Genomic DNA, 24693 nt, shown 5'->3' on the forward strand with positions numbered 1-24693 from the left:
ATTTTAGAAATACGTTGTACATATTCTTTATTCAGTGTCTCTTCTTGGGATTCAGTCTGAACATTTCGTACAAGTTCGAATAACATGGTGTACGGTTTTCTTGTGCCCTTTCAGAAACATCTTGTAACGTTTTAGACATAATACAGTAGCACAGCTGCAGTTTTCTAAAACAGTAATGTTTATTACATAACCGTGCCTCTCCCCCTTTGGAAGAAGAGAGAGGAATATTCCAGCAGAAAGACCAGTCTTGGAATCGAGGCAGCAGCCTTGCATAAATGGAGTTTACATCTACGAAGCAGGCCACCTAACAACACACTAGGTATGGGATCTGATGCTAATCCCAGAAATCACTAATATATCCTTGTGCTCATATAGTGAGGGTAGGCCTACATAGATATATTCGAAGCCATGGTTGGGTTGTTCACAGTTTACAGCACCTTGTTGATTATGCTGCTTAGCTGTATTTGTTTACTAATCTCAGCACACTTGCTTCAAAATGGACTACGATAGTTTCAACAAATATACTGTAAGCGTATTTTGTGCCTATCTTTGTTTACTATTGACATGCAGGAGTGAAAATGAAAGGTGATGATCAGTCACCACGGTTGCTTTGGGGACTAGAGGTTCATGTTCTAGGTTTGCCGACATCACCCGCTACTCTGGAAAGTTAGTAGTTCAGGTGAGGCAATGAGAGCTAGCCAAATTTGGGCATACAGGTACTGATGTAGAAGACAGACTCAGTCCCTACATCCTGATGTCCTGTTCCCCCAAGGCACAGTTCTGTTTCCAAACAGAATCCCTGAAACACAGGCAATACAAACATTCTTTGTGAGGGTCCTTCGAGAAGAGTCTTGACTACCCACAGGATTTACAAAGTCTGAAAAGCCTTTTTTGGGATTTTGACATGGTAAAAACAGGGAATAAATTCACAGAACTGTACCTCAGATGTTGTTTGGAGGCTCAGAAGTAGCTTGAAGAACTGCCCGGTCAAAAGTTAACATCAGAAACACTGTGACTGAGCAGTAAGAAATCGGAGGTATGGTGCCTCTGCAGAAGATGAGTGCTTCAGGGCCTCTGCTCTGAGTGGTTGAAGATGTATTAAAAATTAAAACAAGGTGAACTGGCTAGCAATGTATAGTGTATTCAATATGATTCTTAATGCTAAGGTATTAGCACTGCTTATATTTCTGTTACCGTGGGACTCACACCATGATGATGGGAAAGATTCAAGCATGTGAATCTAAGAAAGATAAAATACTTGCGATGAAAAAATGACTTACCTTTGGTAACGATGTGTCTGTAAGAGACATATGTAGTAATAGATTCCTTACCTTAGAATTACCCCCAGGCGTCAGACTGGATCCGGAGAAATGTTTTCATAGCAGTTCTCCTGCGCGTCTGTAGGTGGCGTCGGTCAACTCCGCGTCCGTCATCGGCCTCGTGGTTGCTGGGATGACATATGGCAGAACTGCGCACCGATGTCAGTTCTGATACGACTTTCCACGCCAGAAGCGCAGAGCAATGCATGACACTGGCCACCGGTGCACATAACTAGGGCCCAGGAAGGGAGTCCCTATCCCTAGAAGGAGTAGTTTCTTACCTGTAACTCCAGTTCTGTAGTAGGGGTATCTCTGTTATAGTCATAATCTATGAATAATCCCCGCCCATGTGCGGGGACCCCGGAGCAATCAAAAATATCTCTTAAGCTGTCCCGCATTTGCAAACCTGCAAAGACACTTAAGAGACAGACAAAATAATACAGCCTAATCACAACAAGGCTGCACTGGCCAGCACTTCCTCTGAAGTGAACACAAAAGCCAAAATAAAGTTGAAATGTCATTTTTATTCACATTTGACATGTTCCTTTATTATCACACACTCCCTTCACCAAAATCCCTTTAAACAATAGAGAGGAAGGGGTGGACAGACAAGCCCTATAGGCTGTCATTATGTGTCTGCTAAAGGGATACCGTGCCTTTAAGAAACTCTCCAGAGACCCCCGGTATCCCAGGATGCACAGCCAACACAAGTTACTTTCAGTTCTTTTTGAAGGTGTATAACAACAGGCCTGATACCGTCAGGTTACTCCACCGGGGAGGAGGGAGGGTCGCTTATGACTATAACAGAGATACCCCTACTACAGAACTGGAGTTACAGGTAAGAAACTACTCCTTCTGTAGTAGGGGATCTCTGTGTATAGTCATAATCTATGAATAGAATGGCAAGCCCATCCCAACCAACAAGAAGCGGTGGAGTAAGACCAACCACCAACAAATCACTGTGCAAACAAATTCCTCAGCGAAGCCTGTCCAACCTGCGCATCTGCCCTAGCATCAGAATCCAGGCAGTAATGCTTTGTAAACGTATGGACTGACTTCCAGGTGGCAGCCTTACAAATGTCAGCAATGGGAACATTCCTAAGCAAAGCGGTAGTAGCCGCCTTGCCTCTAGTCGAATGTGCCGTAGGCTTACCCCCTAATGTTTTATTAGCTTTTTGGTAACAAAGCTGAATACAGGAAACAATCCATCTGGAAATGGACTGCTTTGAGGTAGCTAAACCAGTTCTCACCGAACCATAATTAACAAACAGTTGATCCGACCTGCGGATATCTTTTGTCTTATCCAGGTAGAATTTCAACACCCTACGCACATCAAGTGAATGCAGAGACCTCTCCGCCGGAGAGGAAGGATGCTGAAAAAACGTAGGCAAAGTTATCATCTGATTCACATGGAAATCTGATATTACCTTAGGCAAAAGTTTAGGATGGGTACGCATCACTACTTTAGAAGCATGGAAAACAGTATACGGCTCTTGGCAACACAGAGCCTGAATCTCACTCACCCTCCTGGCCGATGTAATGCCGATGTAATGGCCACAAGGAAGGCAGCCTTCCAAGACAAATGCTGCAACGAAGCCTTATGGATAGGTTCAAAAGGCTCCCTCATCAATCTAGATAACACCACATTCAATTCCCAAGGTGGAGAAGGTCTTCTAACAGGGGGAAACACCTTACGCAAACCCTTGAAAAAATGAGGTTTGAGAAGGGCCCTTCCTATACGCAGTCAGAGCTGCGAGATGAACCTTAATAGATTGAAAATTAAGCCCAGACTGAGCTAACTGCAGCAGATAAGGCAAAATAACGTCTTCTTTACAGGATGTAGGGTCAAAGTCCTTCGCCTTGCACCATAAGCAGAATCTCTTCCACTTATAGGCGTAGGAAGTCCTCGTAGACGGTCTCTTAGCCTCTTTCAAGATCTCCATACAGTCCTGAGGCAGGTTCAAGTGTCCATACTGCACTAGCTCAGGAGCCATGCTGCCAAACTCAAGGACGAGAGATTGGGGTGAACCATCTGCCCTCCGAACTTCGTGAGAAGGTCCGGCCGGCACGGCAGGCGTCGGTGTGGCAGAACAGACCGGTGAAGAAGGTCGGTGAACCACCATTGCCTCGGCCACTCCGGAGCAATCAGGATCATTCTGGCTCTGGATTGCGACAGCTTGATCAGCACCGCCGGAATCAGGGGAATGGGTGGAAAGGCGTAGAGAAAGCTGTTGGACCAGCTGATCCATAGGGCATTCCCCAGCGTCCCTGGTTGGTAGTACCTGGACGCAAAGTCGCGGCATTTGCTGTTTTCTGCCGTAGCGAACGGATCTATATCCGGAGTGCCCCATTCTGCGAAGACGTCTCTTAGCACGTCGTCGTTTAGCACCCACTCGTGGTTCTCTTGAACGAGCCTGCTGAGCGCGTCTGCTTGGGCATTCTGCACTCCCGGCAGGTGGGTCGCCGTGATCGTCAGATTCCTGGCCACCAGCCAGTTCCAGATCGCCTGTGCCTCCCGAGACAGGGTGCGTGAACGGGAGCCCCCCTGCTTGTTGAGGTAATACATGGTCGTAGTATTGTCCGTCTGAACCAGCAGGGAGGACGTCCTGAAGGAGGGATGGAACGCCTTCAAGGCCAAGTGTACTGCTCTGAGTTCCAAAAAGTTGATATGGTAAGTCGTCTCCATCTGCGACCATATCCCCTGAATCTGAAGAGGGCCCGAATGCGCTCCCCAGCCCTGGAGAGACGCATCGGTCACTATGGTCTGGACCGGAATGTCCTTGTGAAAAGGAGTCCCCTTGCAGACATTCTCTGGGGAACACCACCATTTCAGAGACTGCCGAGCGTGCTGAGACAACTGGATCTTGTCCTCCCAACGCCCCCGCCTCTGGTCCCATTGATCCTCCAGACATTCCTGCAGGGGCCTCATATGCAGACGTGCATTGGGGGTGAGGAAGATGCAAGAAGCCATCGACCCCAGTAAGGAAGACACCGTCCTCACCGTAGGAGAGCGGGCTGAGATGAGATGCAGAGCCTTCCCACGGATTGATAAGCGTCTCTCCTCCGAAGGACACACGCTTGCGGTCAAGGTATTGACTGAAGCCCCCAAGTACTGGAGACACTGCACAGGGATCGGCACTGACTCCGTCATGTTGATGTGCAGCCCCAGACGGTGAAGCAAAGCCGCCGTCCTGTTGAAATGGCACTGGGCTTCCTGATAAGTGGACGCTTTGATCAACCAGTCGTCCAGGTATGGGTACACAAACACCTTGGTCTTCCGCAGGTGTGCCGCGACCACTGCCATGCACTTGGAGAACGTCCGCGGTGCAGACTTCAGGCCAAACGGGAGTACTGAATACTGGTAATGGTTGTTGCCTACCAGAAACCTCAGGAACTTGCGATGCTTTGGTGCGATCGGCACATGAAAGTAAGCGTCCTGCAGATCTATGGCGCACAGCCAGTCTCCTCGATGCAACTGAGGGTAAATCTGATGCAGGGACAACATACGGAACTTTTCTCGGCGGATCCACCTGTTTGCTTGACGCAGATCCAGAATAGGCCTGAACTCGTTCTTGTCTTTTTTTCTTACGAGAAAGAACCGTGAGTAGAGACCTTTTCCTTTTTGCTTCAAAGGAACAGCTTCTATCGCCTTCTTTTTTAACAGAACGTCTGCCTCCCGCTGGAGCTCCCGCACCATGTTGGAGGAGCGCACTGGTGGAATCTGTGGAGGCGAACTGGTGAAACGAAGACAGTAGCCATTGCAAACAATATTCAGCACCCACTTGTCCTGCGTTATTGTCCTCCACTCTGCCAGGTAGTGTTGAATACTTCCCCCCACCGGAGCGGGTAACGGATGAGGGGGAAGTAACTTTTCAGGGCTTCGACCCGGCCGGGCCTTTGTTCCCCGCCGAGGACTGATGCTGGCCTCTGCCCCTCTGGCGCTTCTGAAAGGGCTGCCTCTGGTACTGCTGCTGTTGCTGGGGCTGTTGCTGGGGGCCCGACTGACGCCCTTGGCCCCTCTGCTTGGTGTAGCGCCTGCCCGAGGAACGGAAGGACCTCCTCTGCTCCTTAGGCCGCTCCAGCCCCACCGCCTTCAGAGTTTCCGCCTCAGCCTTCATGCGGGCCATCTCGTCATCCGCATGTGACCCGAATAGCGTCGTGCCAGAGAATGGTAGATTGGCGATCTTCTGCTGCGCTTCCGGCTTGAGCGGAGTCAGCCGCAGCCAGGAATGCCTCCTCATGTGTATGCCATGGCAGTACCCATGGGCCGCCAGCAGCGACACGTCCCCCGCCGCACTGATGATCTGATTAGAGACCATCATGCCCTCGTTCAGCACCTCTTGAAAATCCTCCCTCTTGTCTCTGGGCAGGGAGGCCGCGAACAGTTGCAGGGAGTCCCAAAGAGACCTGTCATAGCGCCCCAACAGAGCGGAGGCGCTAGCGGCCTTCATCGTAGTGGCCGACGTGGAGCACATCCTCCTCCCCAAGGAGTCCATTTTGCGACTCTCCTTATCCGGGGGAGCCGTGGATGAAGGCGTCGTAGAGTGTTGCTTACGAGCCGCCGCCACGATAACAGAATCCGGTGGGGGATCCACTCTGAGGAACGCCGGATCCGAGTCAGGAGCCCTGTACTTTTTCAACAGTCTCGAGGGCGCCGGCTTCACCACGGCCGGCGTTAAGAACACCTCCATAGCAGGTTCCTTCAACCCTGGGACCAGCGGGAGGAGGGGGCGCGACAGATGTACCTTATGCAAAGTCTCAAAAATCACAGAAGTAGTGGGAATAGGGGTAGTCACTGATATCCCCAACTTCGCAGCCCCTCTCAGCAACACCTCCTGGAACGTGGCAATGTCATCCACTGGAGAGACGCGGGTAGGAGGCGTCTCCGACAGCGAGGGCGAAAACTTGCCAGCCCCAGAAGAGTACGTGCCCCTCGACCCTCTGGAACGAGACCGATACCTCCATCGACCATGTCCAGAGCGAGTGGAGGATCTGCGCCTACTCCGTGATCGTCTGCGAGGGCGAGAGCGAGATCTCTGCCGGTGAGGAACCCTCGGGGAAGGAGGCGGTGGCTACGGTGGCGAAGCAGGCAGCTGAGGCACGGGCAGAGGCAGCGGAGGAGGTGGAGGAGGTGGAGGAGGAGGAGGAGGAGGAGGAGGAAGGGCAGGCACCGGTGGAGGCGCCGGTGGAAGGTCGGGCACCGGAGGCAAAGGCGGCCGCTGGGTACGCAGCGGGGTCAGATGATCCGAAGCCCCATCACTTCTAGCCGGAGAGCCCCCATCATTGTCCGGGCTCGCGGCCACTCTCCTCTTCTTGGCGGGCCTGTCCCGCGTGGAAGCCACCGAAGGAGAACGTCCGCGCCTCCCCGATCCCCGACTGGAGATCGTAATCACAGAGGACGTATTTCCCGATGTCTGGGACGTCGAACTGTACGTCGACCTCGTCCGGCGTCTCTTCGCCCTCGACGACGAGCGCCGTCCCGCAGTCGATCGTCGTCTCGACGTCGACCCATGTCTCCTCGACGTCGACCCATGCCTCCTCGGCGTCGAACCCCGCCTCGATCTCCGTCGCCGAGGTGTCTGCCGCGACGTCGACTGCCGCCTCGACGTCGACTTCTGGTGTCTCGACGTCGACCGCCGGTGTCTCGGCGTTGACCGCTGGGATCTCGACGTCGACCGCTGGGATCTCGACGTCGACCGCTGGTGTCTCGACGTCGACCGCTGGTGTCTCGACGTCGACCGCTGGTGTCTCGACGTCGACCGCCTCCGCCTCGACGGCGGGCGCCGGGATCTCGGCGTCGACTCCGTCAGCGTCGAGCCGTGGGTAGACGGCGACGGCGGCGAGTGAAGTCCATGGGGCTCGGTACGACGTCGATGTGTTGTGGACGTCGACCGTGACACCTGCGACGGCGACCCGGTCCCGGGTCTCGCCGGCCCCTCCCTCGACGTCGAACGCCGAGGCTGCCGCGATCCAGAGCCCTGGATCGACGGCGAACATACCGGTGCCTTCTCTCTCGCCGTCGACGTCGTCGCCTTCGACGTCGAACGCGACCTACCAGCCGGTAGGTGCCGTCTCTGCTCCTTGCTCTGCCCGGAGGTCCCTCCAGGGGCTGAAGCATGGGCGGAGGAGGGGGAATGGGACCCTCCATGCCCTGAAGTCCCACCGGTCCTCTGCATCTCCTGTCCCTGAAGGCGAGTCTTCTCCCTGTCCCTCAGGGTCCTTTTCGAAAAGGTGCTGCAGATGTCACAGGCAGCCGGGACATGTGAGGGCGACAAGCAGAGGATACACACATCATTTGGGTCCGTCTTAGCCTTCTTCCTCCCACACTCAGGGCATTTATCGAATAAAGCCATGCTGAGAGTGGGCCAAAACTGCTCCAGATTGCAGGCAGTAGTAGACAAAGGCTTTAGACGTCGAATGAAACCACTATTAATCCAAAAAATCCGATTTTAATCAATTAAACCACCCAAAAGGGTAGAGCTCAAGCTCCAGGGTCCTGCTAGCAGGAGCCGGAAAAAAGAACTGAAAGTAACTTGTGTTGGCTGTGCATCCTGGGATACCGGGGGTCTCTGGAGAGTTTCTTAAAGGCACGGTATCCCTTTAGCAGACACATAATGACAGCCTATAGGGCTTGTCTGTCCGCCCCTTCCTCTCTATTGTTTAAAGGGATTTTGGTGAAGGGAGTGTGTGATAATAAAGGAACATGTCAAATGTGAATAAAAATGACATTTCAACTTTATTTTGGCTTTTGTGTTCACTTCAGAGGAAGTGCTGGCCAGTGCAGCCTTGTTGTGATTAGGCTGTATTATTTTGTCTGTCTCTTAAGTGTCTTTGCAGGTTTGCAAATGCGGGACAGCTTAAGAGATATTTTTGATTGCTCCGGGGTCCCCGCACATGGGCGGGGATTATTCATAGATTATGACTATACACAGAGATCCCCTACTACAGAAGTCAGTTTGCAGAACAGGCAGGAAGGTAAGTAACTTGTTCATCTGAAAGAGGCTGTGGTTATAGATTCCTTACCTTAGAATTCATACCCCAACAATACCAACCCCGGTGGTGGGTCTGAGAACTAAGTTCACACCAGAAAGTCCTGGAGGACAGAACGGCCAAAGAAGCCGTCTATCCGGACTCGGATGTCCAGGCAGTGATGTTTAGTGAACGTGTGCAGTGAAGCCCACGTGGGTGCCTGGCAGATGCCAACCAGCGGAACTCCACGCCCCAAAGCAGTAGTGGCTGCCATCGCCCTGGTAGAGTGGGCGCGAAGTCCTACTGAAGGTTCCTTTTTTGCCAAAGAATAACAGATCTTGATGCATAGGACAACCCATTGAGAGATGGTACCTTTGTGCATGGCCCGACCTTTCTTGGCACCCACATAACACACAAAGCGTTGATCGTCTACCTTGAAGTCTTTAGTGCGGTCAAGGTACAAGGACAACGCACGTTTTGGGTCCAGACGGTGGAGGCTCTCCTCCTTTTTTGAAGGATGTGCAGGCGGGAAGAAGGTGGGCAATGATAGTCTGACCTATGTGGAAAGAGGTAACCACTTTGGGCAGAAAACAGGGCCTAGTGCGAAGGATCACTTTGTCCGGATCAACAGTAAGAAAAGGAGACTTGGAAGACAGAGCCTGAAGCTCACTAACCCTGCAATCAGAGGTGATGGCAAACAAGAAAGCAGTCTTTTAACGAAAGAAGACAAAGAGGACAATTATGTAGTGGCTCAAAGAGAGCGTATGGAAGATAAGTAAGTAAAAGATTTAAGTCCCATTGGGGCATTACGAAAGGAGAAGGAGGAAAGAGATGAGTAATGCCCTTCAGAAATCTGTTTAGAATAGGGGATTTGAAAAGAGAAGGCTAATCGGGGCGGCTAAGAAAGGCCGAAATGGCCGAAGGATAGCCTTTAAGGGTGCCCAGAGTACAGCCCCGCTGGGCCAAACAGAAAAGGGAGAAGAGAACCTCTGAAAGAGGGGCAGAAAGGGGATCCAAATCCTTTGCTGTACACCATGCCACAAATTTGTTCCATCTACAGGCGTATACCGATTTAGTGGCGGGACGTTTGGCTTCCAAGAAGGCATTACAGACTTCGGGAGGAAGGTCAAAAGCTGTCAACTGTCGCCGCTCAATCTCCACGCAAGGAGGTGGAGGCTGGACAGGTTTGGATGGAGGACCGTCCCCTGCTGCTGCGACAGAAGATCCTGCCGAAGAGGCAGTCTAATTGAAGGATCGATGGCCATACTCAAGAGCTCAGGGTACCAGACTCTTCGTGTCCAGTCCGGAGCCAAAAGAATGACTTGGGCCGGGTTGAGCTTGATCTTCTTCGGCACTCTGGGTAGGAGAGGTACAGGCGGAAAGGTGTACAGGAGGCCGCAATTCCACTTGCGCCGAAAGGCGTTGCAGTGCGAGTGCCGCCTTGGAAACTCCAATACGCAGAACTACTGATATTGCACGTTCTCTTCGGTGGCGAATAGATCTAACCAAGGCTCTCCCAACTGCAAAAAGTGACCTTGCACCACCTCTGAGTAAAGACGCCATTCGTGATCCATCATGCACCGGCGGCTGAGTTTGTCCGCCCTGCCATTCAGGGAACCTGCCAGGTGTTGAACCACCAGGTATATACCGTGATGTTCAAGCCATGTCCAAATGCGAAGGGCCTCTTGACTCAGGGTCCACGACTCCACCGCACCCTGTTTGTTGCAATACCGCATGGCGGTGGTGTTGTCCGTGAACACCTGCACTACTCTTCCTTTGACAGAATGAAGGAATCGCCCGAAGCTCCAGAAGATTGATGTGGAGCCCAGACTCCGCTGGAAACCAGAGACCTCTAATCTCTGCCTCTCCCATGTGGCCACCCTATCCCAGGAGTGACAGATCTGTCACCACTGTGAACTCTGGTTGGATAAGGGAGAGGGATCTGCCGTTGACCTAATCCTGGTTCATTAGCCACCACTGTAACTGACGTTCAGTCCCCTCGGAGATCTGCACGACATCAGAAAGATTCCCTTGATGCTGCGCCCACTGGAATTTCAGGTCCCACTGCAGAGCCCACATATGCCATCTGGCATGATCCACCAGCAGAATGCAGGAGGCCATGAGGCCCAGCAGCCTCAGGGTCATTCTCGCCGAAATCTGGGATAGAGGCTGAAACATCGTTATCACAGCCCAAATATCCCGGACTCGCTGCTCAGGAGGATAGGCCCGAAACTGCGCTGTATCCAGAACTGCTCCGATAAAAAGGAGCTTCTGAGAGGGAATCAGGTGCAACTTCGGCACGTTGATAGCGAACCCCAGCGAATGCAGGAGGTCTGCCGAAGTCTGGAGGTGGAAGGCGACAGCCGGGGGTGAGCCCGCCTTCAACAGCCAGTGGTCGAGATAGGGGAAGACTGGAACCCCCGATTTGCACAGGTGAACTGAGACCACCACCATCACTTTCGTGAACACCCGAGGGGCACTGGTGAGGTCAAAGGGGAGCACAGGAAACTGAAAATGCTCGTGGCCTACTGCGAACCGTAGGTAACGCCTGTGGGCTGGCAGGACGGGAATATGAAAAGAAGTGTCCTGCAAGTCCAACACTACCATCCAGTCTCCAAGGACGAGGGCAGACAAGACCAGAGTCAAGGTTAACATTTTGAACTTCTCTTTCCGGAGGAAGCGGTTGACGGCCCTAAGGTCTAAGATAGGACACAGGCCTTCGTCCTTCTTGGGTACCAGAAAGTAGTGGGAATAGCAACCACGCCCTACTTCTGGCACAGGGACCCGTTCGATAGCTCCCTTGGCCAAGAGAGCCGTAACTTCCTGGCAAAGAAGGGTCAAGTGATCCTCCGACATGCAATTGAGTGCTGGTGGCATGGAGGGAGGGGTAGTCTCGAAGGTGAGGGAGTCGCCCCTACGGACTATCTGCAAAACCCACCTGCCCGACGTGATGTTCTGCCAGTGGGGGAGGTGATGGCGAATCAGTCCATCTATTGGCCACTGGTGGCCCTGAAAAAACGGAATAGGAAGGTTTGGAGGCTGCTGCAGCGGGGTTAAGGGAGGACTGGCCAACCACTGGCCCCAAGACCAGCATGGCTGTGGGGAAGCACAGTCAATATAACCAGAGCATTAATAGGGCCAGAACAGCAGACTGAATCAAGGGAGCATAATCAGCTTCAACCATGTTCTAGGACAGTGCCTTCCCGCTTCCTGGAAGGTTTCCTGACCAAGCTTCGAATGAGTAAACATCACAGCGACTCAGTCATTCAAACTGGTGGGATTGCCTCGCCTGAGTTTTGATGATTCTGCCGGGAGCATACACCACAGTCTGAGAATCTGCAACCGTGAAAGGTGGTGGGAATCATAGTTGTTTGGAGAGTTGCACCACCAGGGCTTGTGCTACTGCATTGCCAAAGCTGCCACATTCATAGATCAACAAGAGGAAAAAGTAAGCAAGACTGGCCACCAGGACCACTGCTGTGAACTGTAACCTGTAGTCCTCACGCTGTTGTGTGCAAGCCTCACAAGCATCTGCCACTGCAAGCACACCAGCCAAATGAAACCGAACACATACAGCTAAACTGAATGGGTATTCTTTTGATTCTATTAATTGAAGCTGTGGCAGAACTTTTCAGTAGTGGGACGCAACAGTAATGACCAAAATGTTACAGAAACCACAAAATTGCATAGTTATAGTCTCTGTAATTATAATCCAAGAAAACCATGTGCCTGATTGACCTACCTTTGTGCAGCATTACATTTTTTTGTGTAATAAAAGTACTTAACTTTTTCAATGCAGAAAAACACTGGCATTTATAGTCTGTTGCATAACTTTGGGTTCAGAGTTTCTACCACCAATTTTCCACGACCCTGCTTCCCTAAGAAGCCTTTGACTGCTCGCCCTTGCTTACCTGAGAGTCAAGTGTGGAAATGTTGAACTTGTTACCAGTTTGCAGTGCGATCTTAGGTCAGGGCCCCAGACATCAGTGGCAAAAGGCCTTCATCAAGATGGTGGAGGCAGGCGTTGATTGACACAATGCCTTTGTTGAATTGAATTAGGAAGTGATCTAACCATGGTAAATGTTTGGGTTGAATTTGGTGAAAGTGGAGGCCAAGAGGTCAAGACTATGGGCTAGTTCCCTTATCTGCTTTGTACAGCCAAGGGAGTCCATGCCATCCATTAAGGTTTGGGTGAAGATGTATGCAGGATCATAAGGCCAGATAGACCTATCACCAAGAATGATAACATGGTTGGGAAACAATAATAAATGTTGGGCAAGGCCTGATTGAAAGATGGGAACAAAATATTTAGGTGGGCAGTAGCCAACTACAAGGTATTTTTGGGAGACCTGCTTAGTTCGATATTTGAAATGTCAAGTGAAATCTGCCTGGCTCCAATTGCTTAAGAAAAAGCTTTGCAGATTTACTGCCATGAACACAGACATTTGGAAAACCTTGCTTCCGAATAAATGTCCCACGTTCTCACCTTCTCCTTCCTACAAACTCCTGGTACCCAGGGAAAGCAGTTGGCCTCCTACACCTCAAAATTACTCTATTTCCACACTACCTTGCATCCAAGTAATGACCACTCACCCCAGAATGCACAGTGCTGTAGCTAGATTTGTGCTAGATCATTTCAGGTATATAAATGTAATGGATTAGCATTAAAAAATTAGCTTTTTCCTCCAAATGTTTCAATGTAAATTCTTATGAAACATATACGATCACTTTTACTTTAGCTGTCCTCCTCCTTTAAATCATTTCCCCATATACCATACCACTTTGATGCGCTAAGTATAAAGTGAAGGTTGATTGATCAGTAGAACAGGAGTTGGTTGGAAATTCAATTTCTTCATTTTGGGCTCTATTCTGTGTTGCAAGAGTATATACATGTTTAAGACCTACTCTAGTGAGTTTTATATTCTCTTAGCAACATCATTAGTCATACTGTTCAATTTACAAAATTACAATAGGAAGCACATGTTAAAGAAACTTACCAAGCCATCGTTTTCTTCAGATGTCCTCTGGTAATGACCTGCCATGGAAATGTAGTCATTTAGCAGCTTACTACATTCATGACATTTAAGCCCATGACGTATAAGTCTTAAAGGATCAGTATACAGAGGCATTGCTGGAGGATAGTTAGTGGTCTGGCTTAGAGTTGCACTTCCTGATGCTGGAGCGACTGGGCGTGAGACAATTGTCTGGAAATTTGTAGTCAATGAGGAAGGTTGTGTGGCTAAACTAAAAGTGGAACTGAGGATAGCGGGTGCAAACATTTGGTCTGAGGCGATGGGTTTCATTAGTAACTGAGAACACTGCATAATACAACCTTTGCTCTTGTGCTCCCGTGCATGTCCAAGTAAGCTACATTTGTTGTAAAAGAGTACCAACTTTGAACACTGAGTACACATGACCTCAATATGAACACTTCGCCTGTTATAGTGCTGTGTGAGGCTCTTCTCCAAAGCAAAGGAATCTCCACATTCAAGGCAACAGTAGCCATTGGCAGGTATACGGATGCTGCTCTCCAGAGGGGGGTTGAGATTCGGAGCATATACTGGCACAGGGTTGGCACTATGGAGCAGTTTGGTAAATGCTTCCACAATCACTGGAGCAGCTTTCTTCACCTGATGAACCAGTGGCATGGACATTTGTGTTTGCTGTGGCAGACCTCGTTTTGGGACATTAGCTTTTGCTGCTGCAGGTGCAGCAAAACTGTTGGGGACTAAATTGAGATTGGCCAAATGAACAGCTTTGGGAAGGAGACTGGTTGGAGTTGGTGGTGATTTTACTACTGCCGTCTTCTTGTTATCCTGTGTTAGCTCATTGGCAGTTTTCACAATTCCGCTACTTGGCGTTTGAAGTTGAGAGGTAAAATTAGTATGTGGGCTAGAATTATCTTCTGTTTTAACACTGGCTTCCTGCAGGCTCACAACAATTGTATTGGCTACTGAAGCAAGTGAAGGATCTGCACTCTCCACCAAAATGGAGCCTTTATGATTTTCCACAACTGCATCAATAACGGGTTGCATCTCATTTTTGATAACTGGCTCTTCACAAATTGAACTTTCAGAAAGATAGCCCTCTGGTGACTTCACCAGACCATCTGAATCTAATTCTGGCAATATTCTTGTAACTGTTCGTTTGATTTCACCAGAAGAGGTCTTAATTGTTTTAATTCTGACTTTAGGTATGGCTGGAGGGGATCCAGCTCCCATGGACGGTGAACCTTTGCTGCTGGTATCACTACAGACACTCATGGGGCTGTCAGGCTGCTTGTTAATTTTCTTCATGACATCTAGAGGACTTCTTGGACTTTTTGGCGACTTTGGCATTTTAGGGCTCCCCATCACCTCTTCTTTTAAAGTCAACAAAGGCTCCTTTTTGACAGATGATTGTTCTTCCTTGGAAACTGTAGCAACTTTCTTGGCCTGAAGTGCAACCAGTGCAGCCACACAGGAAGACAACTTTGAATGGGCAGGTTTGAGGCGCTGACGTGGTGGAATAGAAGAACATGCATTTTTTTTTGCCTGGAAGGTCTTGGGTTCTTCAGCATTGTTGCCTTGGAGCTCAGCTAATGAAGGTGTTGCCTCAAGCAAGTTGTCGCCTTTTGCCAGATCTTTGCCCCGGTTTTCAGATTTATTAAGCATTTTATTGTGCTCTGCAGTTGTCTCTTCCAGCTCAGTCTCTTTGTTGTTTTGAATGTCTGGCTTCTGTTCCTTTTTACAATACTGATCAAACATGCTTAATTCATGGTCTACAGGCTTCCGCACAGTATCTAAAACAGAAACATCGGATGCAATGTACATAGGAGGAGGAAAATACAAACTCTCTGACTGTTTCTGTTTATTTACAATACCATTATCTTTTAAAGCATCCTCCGGTTCAGGACTTGAAATAGGACTGAATTGGCTAAATGATGGTAAGGGCTCAGACTTCTGTTTGTCGATTTTCTCATCATAGTTTCTTGAACTGTCTCCGTTGATGAAAGCAGAGTCAAATTTTCCATAACTATGTCCTATATTAGGAGAGTCAGAAGCCAACTCCGATCCGCGGAATCCATTATGCAGGAGAACAGGACCAAGATGACTTCCCTCCTTATCTGCTTCAAAAGACTCCTGTCGACTAGTGTTCTTTACAATGACACTCACCACAGGTATATCAGAAGTAGGCACTGAGTGAGACAAGTTCAAGTTTTCATCTATGCACATTCCTGGAGGTTTTAGGTGACTTTCAGTTTCATCATTGGTAGACTGGATGGCTTCCTTAGCATCAAGGCTTGTTGGGTCAGGGATGTCAAAAGCAGCTAGAAGATCATCAAAATCCGGAGTTTTCATGTCACCCATGACTGGAGTCTTGGCAAAAACTAAGAAAAAAAGACATACAAATCAGGTAGTAATTCAAACATTTACCAGGTGGGTAGAATTATGACATTTTGTATGAAGCAATCTAGTGGCTGAACCACAAACTGCTTGAACTGATGTCAAACAGTTTTGCCAACTAAAAATGTGTGAGTCATATGCTACACACAAATTTACAGGCATATATTATACATAAATATATACATACACTGAAAAAAAGGTTACAGGGACGTTATAGTTAGGCTCAGATTTCACTCGTACAAAACCAGAGAAATTAGGCAGTTAGTTACCCGAGTTAGCTATAATTTACACACCCAAAATGCACTGCATATGACCTCACATATAACATCACAGTGACAGCACTGATGACATATCAAATTACATCACTGCTTACATCATCCACAGAACCACTCACATACCCAGTCACATACCCATGCAACCTCTCGTACGTCCACTCATTTACCCACACAACCACTCACATACCCGTTTATGTACTCACACAACCACTCAGTCACCCATACAGCCACTCACTTACCCACCCACTCACTCAGCCACTCACACAACCACTCACTTACCCATACAGGTACTCATACAACCATCCACTCATCATTGCACCCACTCATTCACCCATACAGTTGCTCACACACTCAATCATATTTCCATACAGCCACTCACACATGCAGTCACTCACCCATACAGGCATTCACATACACACACTCACTTACCCATAGACAGTAACTCATCTACTCAGTCATTCATACAGGAATTCAGACAGCCATTAACTCACCCATACAGCTACTCATACACCCAGTCACTCACCCACGCAGCCACTCTCACAATGACACACTCACCCATAAAACCAGTCACTCACCTATAGAGCCACTGACACACCCACTAACCCAAAAGACACACATATGACGGACGGAATGCAGAACAAATCAAAACATTCACCCCCAGTCAAGAGACCTGGGTTAAATCCATCATTATTTTGCTCACCATGCCACCTCAGTTTAGAACTGGCCATATGCAAATCAGTATTGACCCTGTGCCTCATGGGAAAAGTCCAGCCCGAAATTGCCAACCCAGGTCCTCCCTGGACCGGAAACAAGCATCCTAGGATCGGTTGAAGGGTTTCACCCCTCATCAGCCAGGATATCTTGAATCCAGTGGCACAGTGAGCCCGGGACGCATGTTTGGGCATACTCGGCCCACTTAGGGCGGAAAAGCAAAAAACACACATATGATGACCAGAATGCAGAACACATCAAAACATTCACCCCCCAGTCAAGAGATCGGAGCTAAATCCATCATTTTTTTGCTCACCATGCCACCCCTCTTTAGACCTGGCCATATGCAAATCAGTATTGACCCTGTGCCTCATGGGAAATGTCCAGCCCGAACTGCCAACCCAGGTCCTCCCTGGACCGGAAACAAGCATCCTAGGACCGGTTTCGGGGTTTTACCCATCAGCCAGGATATCTTGAATCCAGTGGCACAGTGAGCCCGGGACCCACGTCTGGGCATACACAGTGCACTTAGGGCTGGAAAGCAAAAGTCACACAATTGATGGACAGAATGCAGAACAAATCAAAACATTCACCCCAGTCAAGAGATCTGGGTAAAATCCATCATTCTTTTGCTCACCATGCCACCCCAGTTTAGGCCTGGCCATATGCAAATCAGTCTTAACCCTGTGCCTCATGGGAACAGTCCAGGCCAAACTGCCAAGCCAGGTCCTCTCTGGACCAGAGACAAGCATCCTAGGACCGGTTTCGGGGTTTCACCCCTCATCAGCCAGGATAGCTTCAATCCAGTGGCACAGAGAGCCCAGACCCACTAACCCATACACTCACTCATTCTTCTACACAGCTACTACATTTCCACTCATTCACCAATATATCCACTCACTCACACACTCACTCACTTATAGAGCCACTGACACACACCTATTTACCCATATAGCCGCTTACACACACACTCACTTTCACACACACACATTTACACAGCCAGTCTAATAATATAGGTTATAAGTACCATCACTCATTAGTAGTACACTAATTAAATACATTTAACGTTTGTGTTACCTTAGCATATATTCACTATAACGTCCCTGTAACCTTTGTTTATTCAGTGAAGAAAACAAAACAATGTGCGTGTGTGTGTATACATATACATATATATATATATATATAGATACATATTATATTATATATTTTCTCATATGTCATCACCCTCCTGGTACTTAAGGACAACCCCCTTGTTTAGCTTTGGGTCAATCACACAACTCCTTGACATTTGCTTCCTCCTTTGCTCGTTGTTTCTTGGCCAGGGCCAGTTTCTTCTCCTCTAGGCAATGTAAGTAAACTGGGCCTCAAGCTTTAACTCTGGGGGACGGTTCTGCGCCCTTCTGGGTAGACCTTGCAGATCCTTCACTTCTCTACTAGAATGCTGGAAGGGTCATATCCCCTTCTCCTTCAGTCTCTGGAGCTTCCTCCGTTTCTACAAGCACTGCCCAGGCTTCAAAGGACTGCACAAACTCTGCCTTCCTTGTATGGGTTAGTAACCCCCTCTTACTCACATAACCCTCATTTCAGCTACAGTGACTGTGGGAAGGCTAGTCAGATCAAGCTCCGTGGTCTCCCAACTGAACACAAGAACACTTTTGAAAAATCAAAAATGAAGTATGCCCTTGGTTAATATTTCCATTAAGGGAATCTGCGCAAAACCTGCCGCTCCACCTGCCTTCCTTAAAAGAAAATCCCTCAGCTGTAAATATTTTTAAAAAGTCCAGAGGCTCAATGTTAAATCTACCCCTGATCACTTCAAAAGACGTAATATGATCACCAGCCAGGAGATCCTCGATCCTGCCAAAGCCCCCCGTTTCCCATCTAGCTAAACAGTCATCTTGAAAAATCCTGAAGAGCTGATAATATTTGAGCAAAGGAGTGTACCTACTGTATCTACTCACCCCCAATTTTTTCCAAACAAATGCCCCGTTCCAAAATGCAGTAATCAGGGTCTTGAATCGAGTTCTTTTGATGCAGCTCGGCTCAAACAACGTCAACAGACAGCCATTAACAGTTGCAGCTAAATAATATAACACCTCATCACCCCCACCTCTAGGCAGACACAAGAATGCATTAGCCCGCCTAGTCATCCCACAGGACCAGATGAATGTAGCCACCAATCTCTCAATTAGCTTAAACCAGTCATTATGTACCTCCAGGGGAATCGTGCGAAAGACATACAATAGTTTTGGCAATACCATCTTTTTAATAAGGTTGCACCTCCCTATTATAGAGAATTTCAAATTACTCATCGACAAAGATCCTTATTAGTTTTTTCCATAATAGAGGACAGATTTAAATCAGCTATAGGTTCCGCTTTTGCTGTGATGCTTATACCCAAATATATTGCTTCGTCAACAATCCTACTATCGGAGGCAGATGTAAATCTATTTATCAATACTTTGGTTTTAGCTTTATTCAACAAGAACCCTGATTGATTCCCAAATGCTTCCGCTATCATTTCCACTGAGCGCAAAGCCCTATCAGGGTCAGTGGTGATTATTGCCACATCGTTGGCATAGGTCAATATTTTAGTGTCCCAATCCTGAAGACTAACAGGAGGAATATTCAGTGAGGCTTCCAACCGCCTAAAAAAGGGATCTATGTACAATCTAATAACAGAGGGGATAAGGGACAACCCTGTGTTGTTCCCCTCTCAATCGTGAAAGGCTCTGACTCTCCTACCATTATTTGTAAACGGGCAGTGGGGTTAGAATACATTACACAAATTACCTCTATAAATGGAGCCCACAGGCCCTTAGCCTCCATTATCAACCAAAGATAGTCTCATGACACCCAGTCGAAAGCCTTCTTGGCATCGAGCAAGGTAATCCCCATAGGCTTCACTAGGACCTCTGTGGTAATGAAATTACTTGCTGCCCGTGATCTACCATTCCCCTCCCCTGGATAAAACCGTGCTGCCTGGCTGAGACTAGATACTGTATTACATTGCCTAGCTGGCTCGCAAAGATTTTCTAATACAGCTTGACATCACTGCTTAGAAGTGTGATCGACCAATAAGATCCCTGGGCTTTGGTGTCCTTACCTTTCTTTAAAAAAATAACGATGTTAGCAGTGCTCCAGGAACCTGGGGGAAGAGCCCCTTCTCTTACTTCCTTAAAATAGATTTCTTTATAGGAAACCTTGTAGTAATCTATTGGAATACATTCTGTTCCTGTGGCTATTCCAGATGGGAGGGCGTGGGGTGCCACTTGGAGTTCTTCTAGTAAAATATCTGCCCCTAATGGGAGTCTCTCATCTTGGGTAGCTTTAACGCTAGGGGCTAGGTCCGCAAGTACCTTTGAGACCCGAGAACCCCCTGCTGATGAGATTTTGTAGAGCTTAACTTAGAATTCCCTAAACGCTTCCCTGACCTCAGCAGGGTCTGTCACTACTCCACCTTGCGTGTTCTTTATCTGGTTAATGTACCCTGCAACTTGCTGTTGCCTTGCCCGGACTGCGAGGAGCCGCCCCACACGTTCACTGTATTCATAACATTCCTGACTCTTGACGAGGATCCTCCCACCGGTTTTCTCTGTGGTTAATTCATTTAGGCGTGCCTTATTTACGGCTATTGAATTCAATACTGGGGTCAGAGTGCTCCCCCTGGCCACCCCACTGATCAATTCTGTTTCTAGGAGACTAAGATTTTGGTATAGTTAGTTAATCTGCCCCGGTCCCCTCTCTTGTTTAGCCAGACTGTCCTCAGGGTTTTTCCCCTTGCAGCGGCCTTGAAGGCATCCCAGATTATCCAAGAGAGGCGCTACCCCTATTAATATTAAAATATCCCAAAATCCAGTCCTTCATATGATTCACATATCTGGGTCAGACAAAAGCGCCATCTCGAAGGACCTCTTTCTAGCCACCCTTCTCAGTCCATCAAGAGGGAATTCAAATACAACAGGGTTGTGGTCCGATATTACTCTGGGGGGAGAGTTCCACTTGGGCCCCCTTGAGTAAAACTGGTGAAACCAAAAAGTAATCCAGCCTGGCAAACTTGCCATGGGGGGCTGAATAATTAGTATATCCCTGCTCAGGAGCTTTCAGACTGGGCCAAACATCAATTAGACCAATATCTCTCAAAACGTTTTTAAAAGATCTCAAAGTCTGCAGTTTGCGTCCAATACTGTAAACTCTACTAACCCCAGGACCTCCCCTGGACCCATTTAAATTTAAATCCCTACAGATTAGATATGGTGCAGGTCAAGAAGGTAATTCAATAGCTATAAACTTCAATAAGCCACGGTCATCTAAGACTGAGGCATAGATCGAGCACAGTGTGAAGAAACCGTTGCCTACCTTACACTCCATTATTGCCCATCTGCTGTGCTTGAACGCTGCGCTTCGACCAGGTGGAGCAGCGTTTCCTTTAACTAAAATGGCTACCCCTTAGTCCTGACATCGTGGGTTGTATGGCATACTACCTTCAGTCCTATAGAATTCAGAATGAAACCATTACTTTGTGCTATACGTGTCTCCAGCAGGCAATACACATCGGCTTTAAAAAAAAATCTTGGACCCTTCTTATTTAGATCTATCATTAAGCCTGCATATGTTAATAGTAGCAATAGGAAGCTTAGCCATTCCCCATCAACATTACTCTGGCCACCAGCATAGCCCACCTAAGGTTAATAGTGGCCATAAAATACAGGAGCAGGTTCCTCCATCCGATCTTACATTCAACCCACGTTCTGTCCTTCTGTACAACTACATAAACCATCATACTTGAAGTACCTTGCTGCAATTTAAAAACCATAACAACCAGCACCCTTCCCACCCCCGACCCCCACAAAACCCCCTCACCCAACCTAAGTCCCCCTCCCCCCTTGACACTGGAAGCAGCTAGCCCACCCAGGTCTGTGTGATGGAGACTGCATTGGTCACCACAAACTCCCACCCCTAAACCCTCCTCCAGGCACCTACTCCATGTGATAATGCCAACAAGAGAAAGTGAGGGGAAATACTGAGACCCCCCCCCAGAAATGCCATAAAGTACTAACCCTCCTTTCCCCCTTTTTTCCAATGACATGCTCCTTACTCTAGTGCATATAACCCCCAAAAGAACCAATAACCAAGCAGTGTTGAGGAGAGACCAGACTGTGTTCAGAATCGCTCAGAGTTTCTAAAGCTAATATCCCAGTAAACTATACACTATTTCTGTCTGCCGGAAGCTGCCCAAGATAGTCTCCAGCAAGTATTTTGGAGGTAAAGAATTTTACAGTCCCTCTAACTATTGTTTTCAATCTGGCTGGTGTCAGCAAAAAAAGCCTCAAAACCCCCATTCTGATAGGGCTTAATGACCTGTCGCAGGCTCCACCTCCGCTCTACTGTTAGTTGGCTGAAGTCAGGGGGCACAAAAAAGGAAGACTCTCGAAATATCCTTCTCACCTTTCTTTCTCTTTCTGCTCATGTCTTACCTATGTAGGTGTAGTTAGACATTAGCATTTAAAAAACCATAGAAATTCGCAAAGAAAAGAACCCAGGTTTCAGGGTCGTTATGGCTAGGCTGACTTTTCACTTGTACAAAACCCAAGAAATTCAGCCGTTATAGTTAGCTGAGATAACTAGAACTCGCGCCCACGCAATGCACTGCTGATGACGTCACATATTACATCACTGATGACATCTCAAATGACATTACTGATGACATCATCCACTTAATCTCTAGTGTACCTACTCACACACTAATATAACCTTTCATACCCGAGGGAGGCGTGGCTTGCCTGACTCTAGGATAGCAGCAGCCTGAGCGAACTCCAGCAGCCACCCACATCATCCTTTAATTATTAGCGCCATCCAGCAAGACAACGGCATAAAAAGCAGCGGAATCTGCAAGACAGGCGGACCACGATGTTCCCTGAAAGTTTGAAGCGATAAAACGGCTCTGATCCCTGGCTTTGCGAGTGACACAGCGGCGGCTTCCTGGAGGCCTGCGGAAGGTATCGGGAGACGGAGGACTCACGGCGCGGTAATCCACTGCGCCCTGTGTAATATACCGCCTGCTCTTGACTGTACTCGCTGCCGAGGCATGAGGTGAGGTGGCGCCTCTCTACGGAGGAGACCTGGAATACTGTAGCGCTGACTCTGCGGGGCTCACAGAGCGGCCTGGTGAGTGTGCTGCGGCTGACGCGTAGTGTACATGTAGAACATTGCTGCCCAAAAGATAACCGTGGAAGACTTGCCTGGGTTCACCATGCATTGTTGTATTACTGCCTTCCTCGCGTGAGTGACCACCGGATTTGGGAAGCAGATCGGGGACCCATAGCACTCGCGCCCAGTGGTTGCCTTGTCCACTCGTTCATATCTCGGCGCATTGTGGGAATGCGAGATCCGGCCAAGCCTCATCACCGGAAGTAGGTGCGAGGATATCCATTGCGGAAACGGACTCAGCGGAGGAGCTGGCACATGTACTAGGAGGCCTAACTTATAGTGAGGGGCTCTTGGTGCTCTCATAGACGCCATAATCTGTACGAAAGGCTCCCAACAGAGAAACACTGCTCTCCTGTGCCTGATGAGGTAGAGGCTTCCTGCCCCGGGGGAGACTGGTCGCTGCTCTTGGGTCGTGAGACTGAGATACTCGTCATCCGTGGTGCCCCCCACACTATATGGCCTAGGAATAATTGCTGCAGGGCCAGACAAGTGTGCATTGCTTTTCGCGATGGTAGACATGGCAAATACATGATCCTTGGCTCGCCCCGCAGTTGCGCATTTGGTGGGGCCTAGTAGTCTAGCAGACACGGTCATGCGGGCCTGACAAGTTGACAAACTCATCGGGGTCTTGGTGGACTGTGGCCAGACTACATATAGCTAATTTGGCCTACTAACGTTGGCTGCCTGTCTACACTGGGATAAAGGAAACCCCCTGGTGCCTCACGGGAGTAGAAATCATGGGATAAGGCGAAAAAACGCAAACAAAAATCCAGTTTGACCAGCGTAAATCGATTAGGAACAGAGAAGACGACCCTACCCCCCAACCGAGGAGCAAAACGATGACCTAATCGCCTCTGGAGAGGACATTTGTCAAATACTAGCTGCCATGCAACAGAGCTTGGCCTCCATCGATGGAAAGGTGGAAGCAATGGCCTTCCGCATGGACCGTATGTCCGAACGTGTGGACAAACATGCCGAAAGGCTCGATATGGCGGAGCGCAGAGTATCCGAATCAGAGGATGCACAAGCCGAAATGGGGACAACGCAGAGACAAGTGGCGAAGTTGCTAACAACATTGCGTGACAAAGCCGAAGGCCTTGAAGCGCGCTCTATGGGCAATAATGTGCGCATACTGGGCCTACCCGAGACCACAGCTACTGGGAACATGGAATTATTTGTAGAACAATTACTGGTGACTCTGTTGGGCCGTGAAACGTTTTCTGATGTATTCGCTGTCGAGCGAGCCCATTGCACACTGGGCCCAGACCTCCTTCTGGCGCCACACCTCTCCCTCTGATTGAGAGAATCCTAAACTACAGGGACAGAGACGCAGCACTGCGGCATGCTAGAGACCTGAAAACACCTAAATATGAGGGATCTGAGTTATCCCTCTTTTCGGATTTCACTCCGCAAGTACAGGAGGCACGCAAAAAATGTTGGTCGGTAAAGCGTAAGCTAAGGGAATTGAATTTGGACTACGCAATTCTCTACCCAGCTAGACTCGGGTGAATTTCCCTAGCAAATCCAAAATATATGGTGACCCTAATCAGGTGCAACAGGACCTTAAAGAGTACAGTTCTACCAAATCACAAAAAGCAACCCCGCCGGCAGTAGCGGAGAGCGACGGCGTGCCCGAGGACTCAGAACAGGATACTCGGTGCGAGCCAGGAACGCCGGCTTCGTAAGTGTACATGGGACTTTAGTTGTGTAACAGAAGTAATGGTCAATATTAAAAATGAATTTCTTGGCTCATAGGATAGGTAACTTACCACATATCGCAACCCAATAAAGCTGGATCCAATATCAGATTTATGTCCTGGAAGG

At 48.7% G+C, this 24693-nt stretch overlaps 1 protein-coding gene across 3 annotated transcripts in view; it reads right to left on the reverse strand.

The window, feature by feature from the left end:
- ZNF592 (zinc finger protein 592) overlaps window positions 1–24693 on the reverse strand; it is a 393935-nt gene that overhangs the window by 236312 nt on the left and 132930 nt on the right. For 2 of the 3 annotated variants that reach the window (XM_085644054.1, XM_085644055.1), the window contains exon 4: window positions 13286–15657. In XM_085644054.1, the coding sequence (XP_085500180.1) occupies window positions 13286–15637 (2352 nt within the window). In that variant the 5' untranslated portion in view covers window positions 15638–15657. Of the gene's footprint in view, window positions 1–13285; window positions 15658–21018; window positions 21152–24693 lie in introns of all 3 variants that reach the window. The other variant, XM_085644056.1, reaches the window with a different exon arrangement.

Source organism: Triturus cristatus, chromosome 3_1 (genome assembly GCF_964204655.1).
Source record: "Triturus cristatus chromosome 3_1, aTriCri1.1, whole genome shotgun sequence".
Taxonomy (NCBI): Eukaryota; Metazoa; Chordata; class Amphibia; order Caudata; family Salamandridae; genus Triturus; species Triturus cristatus.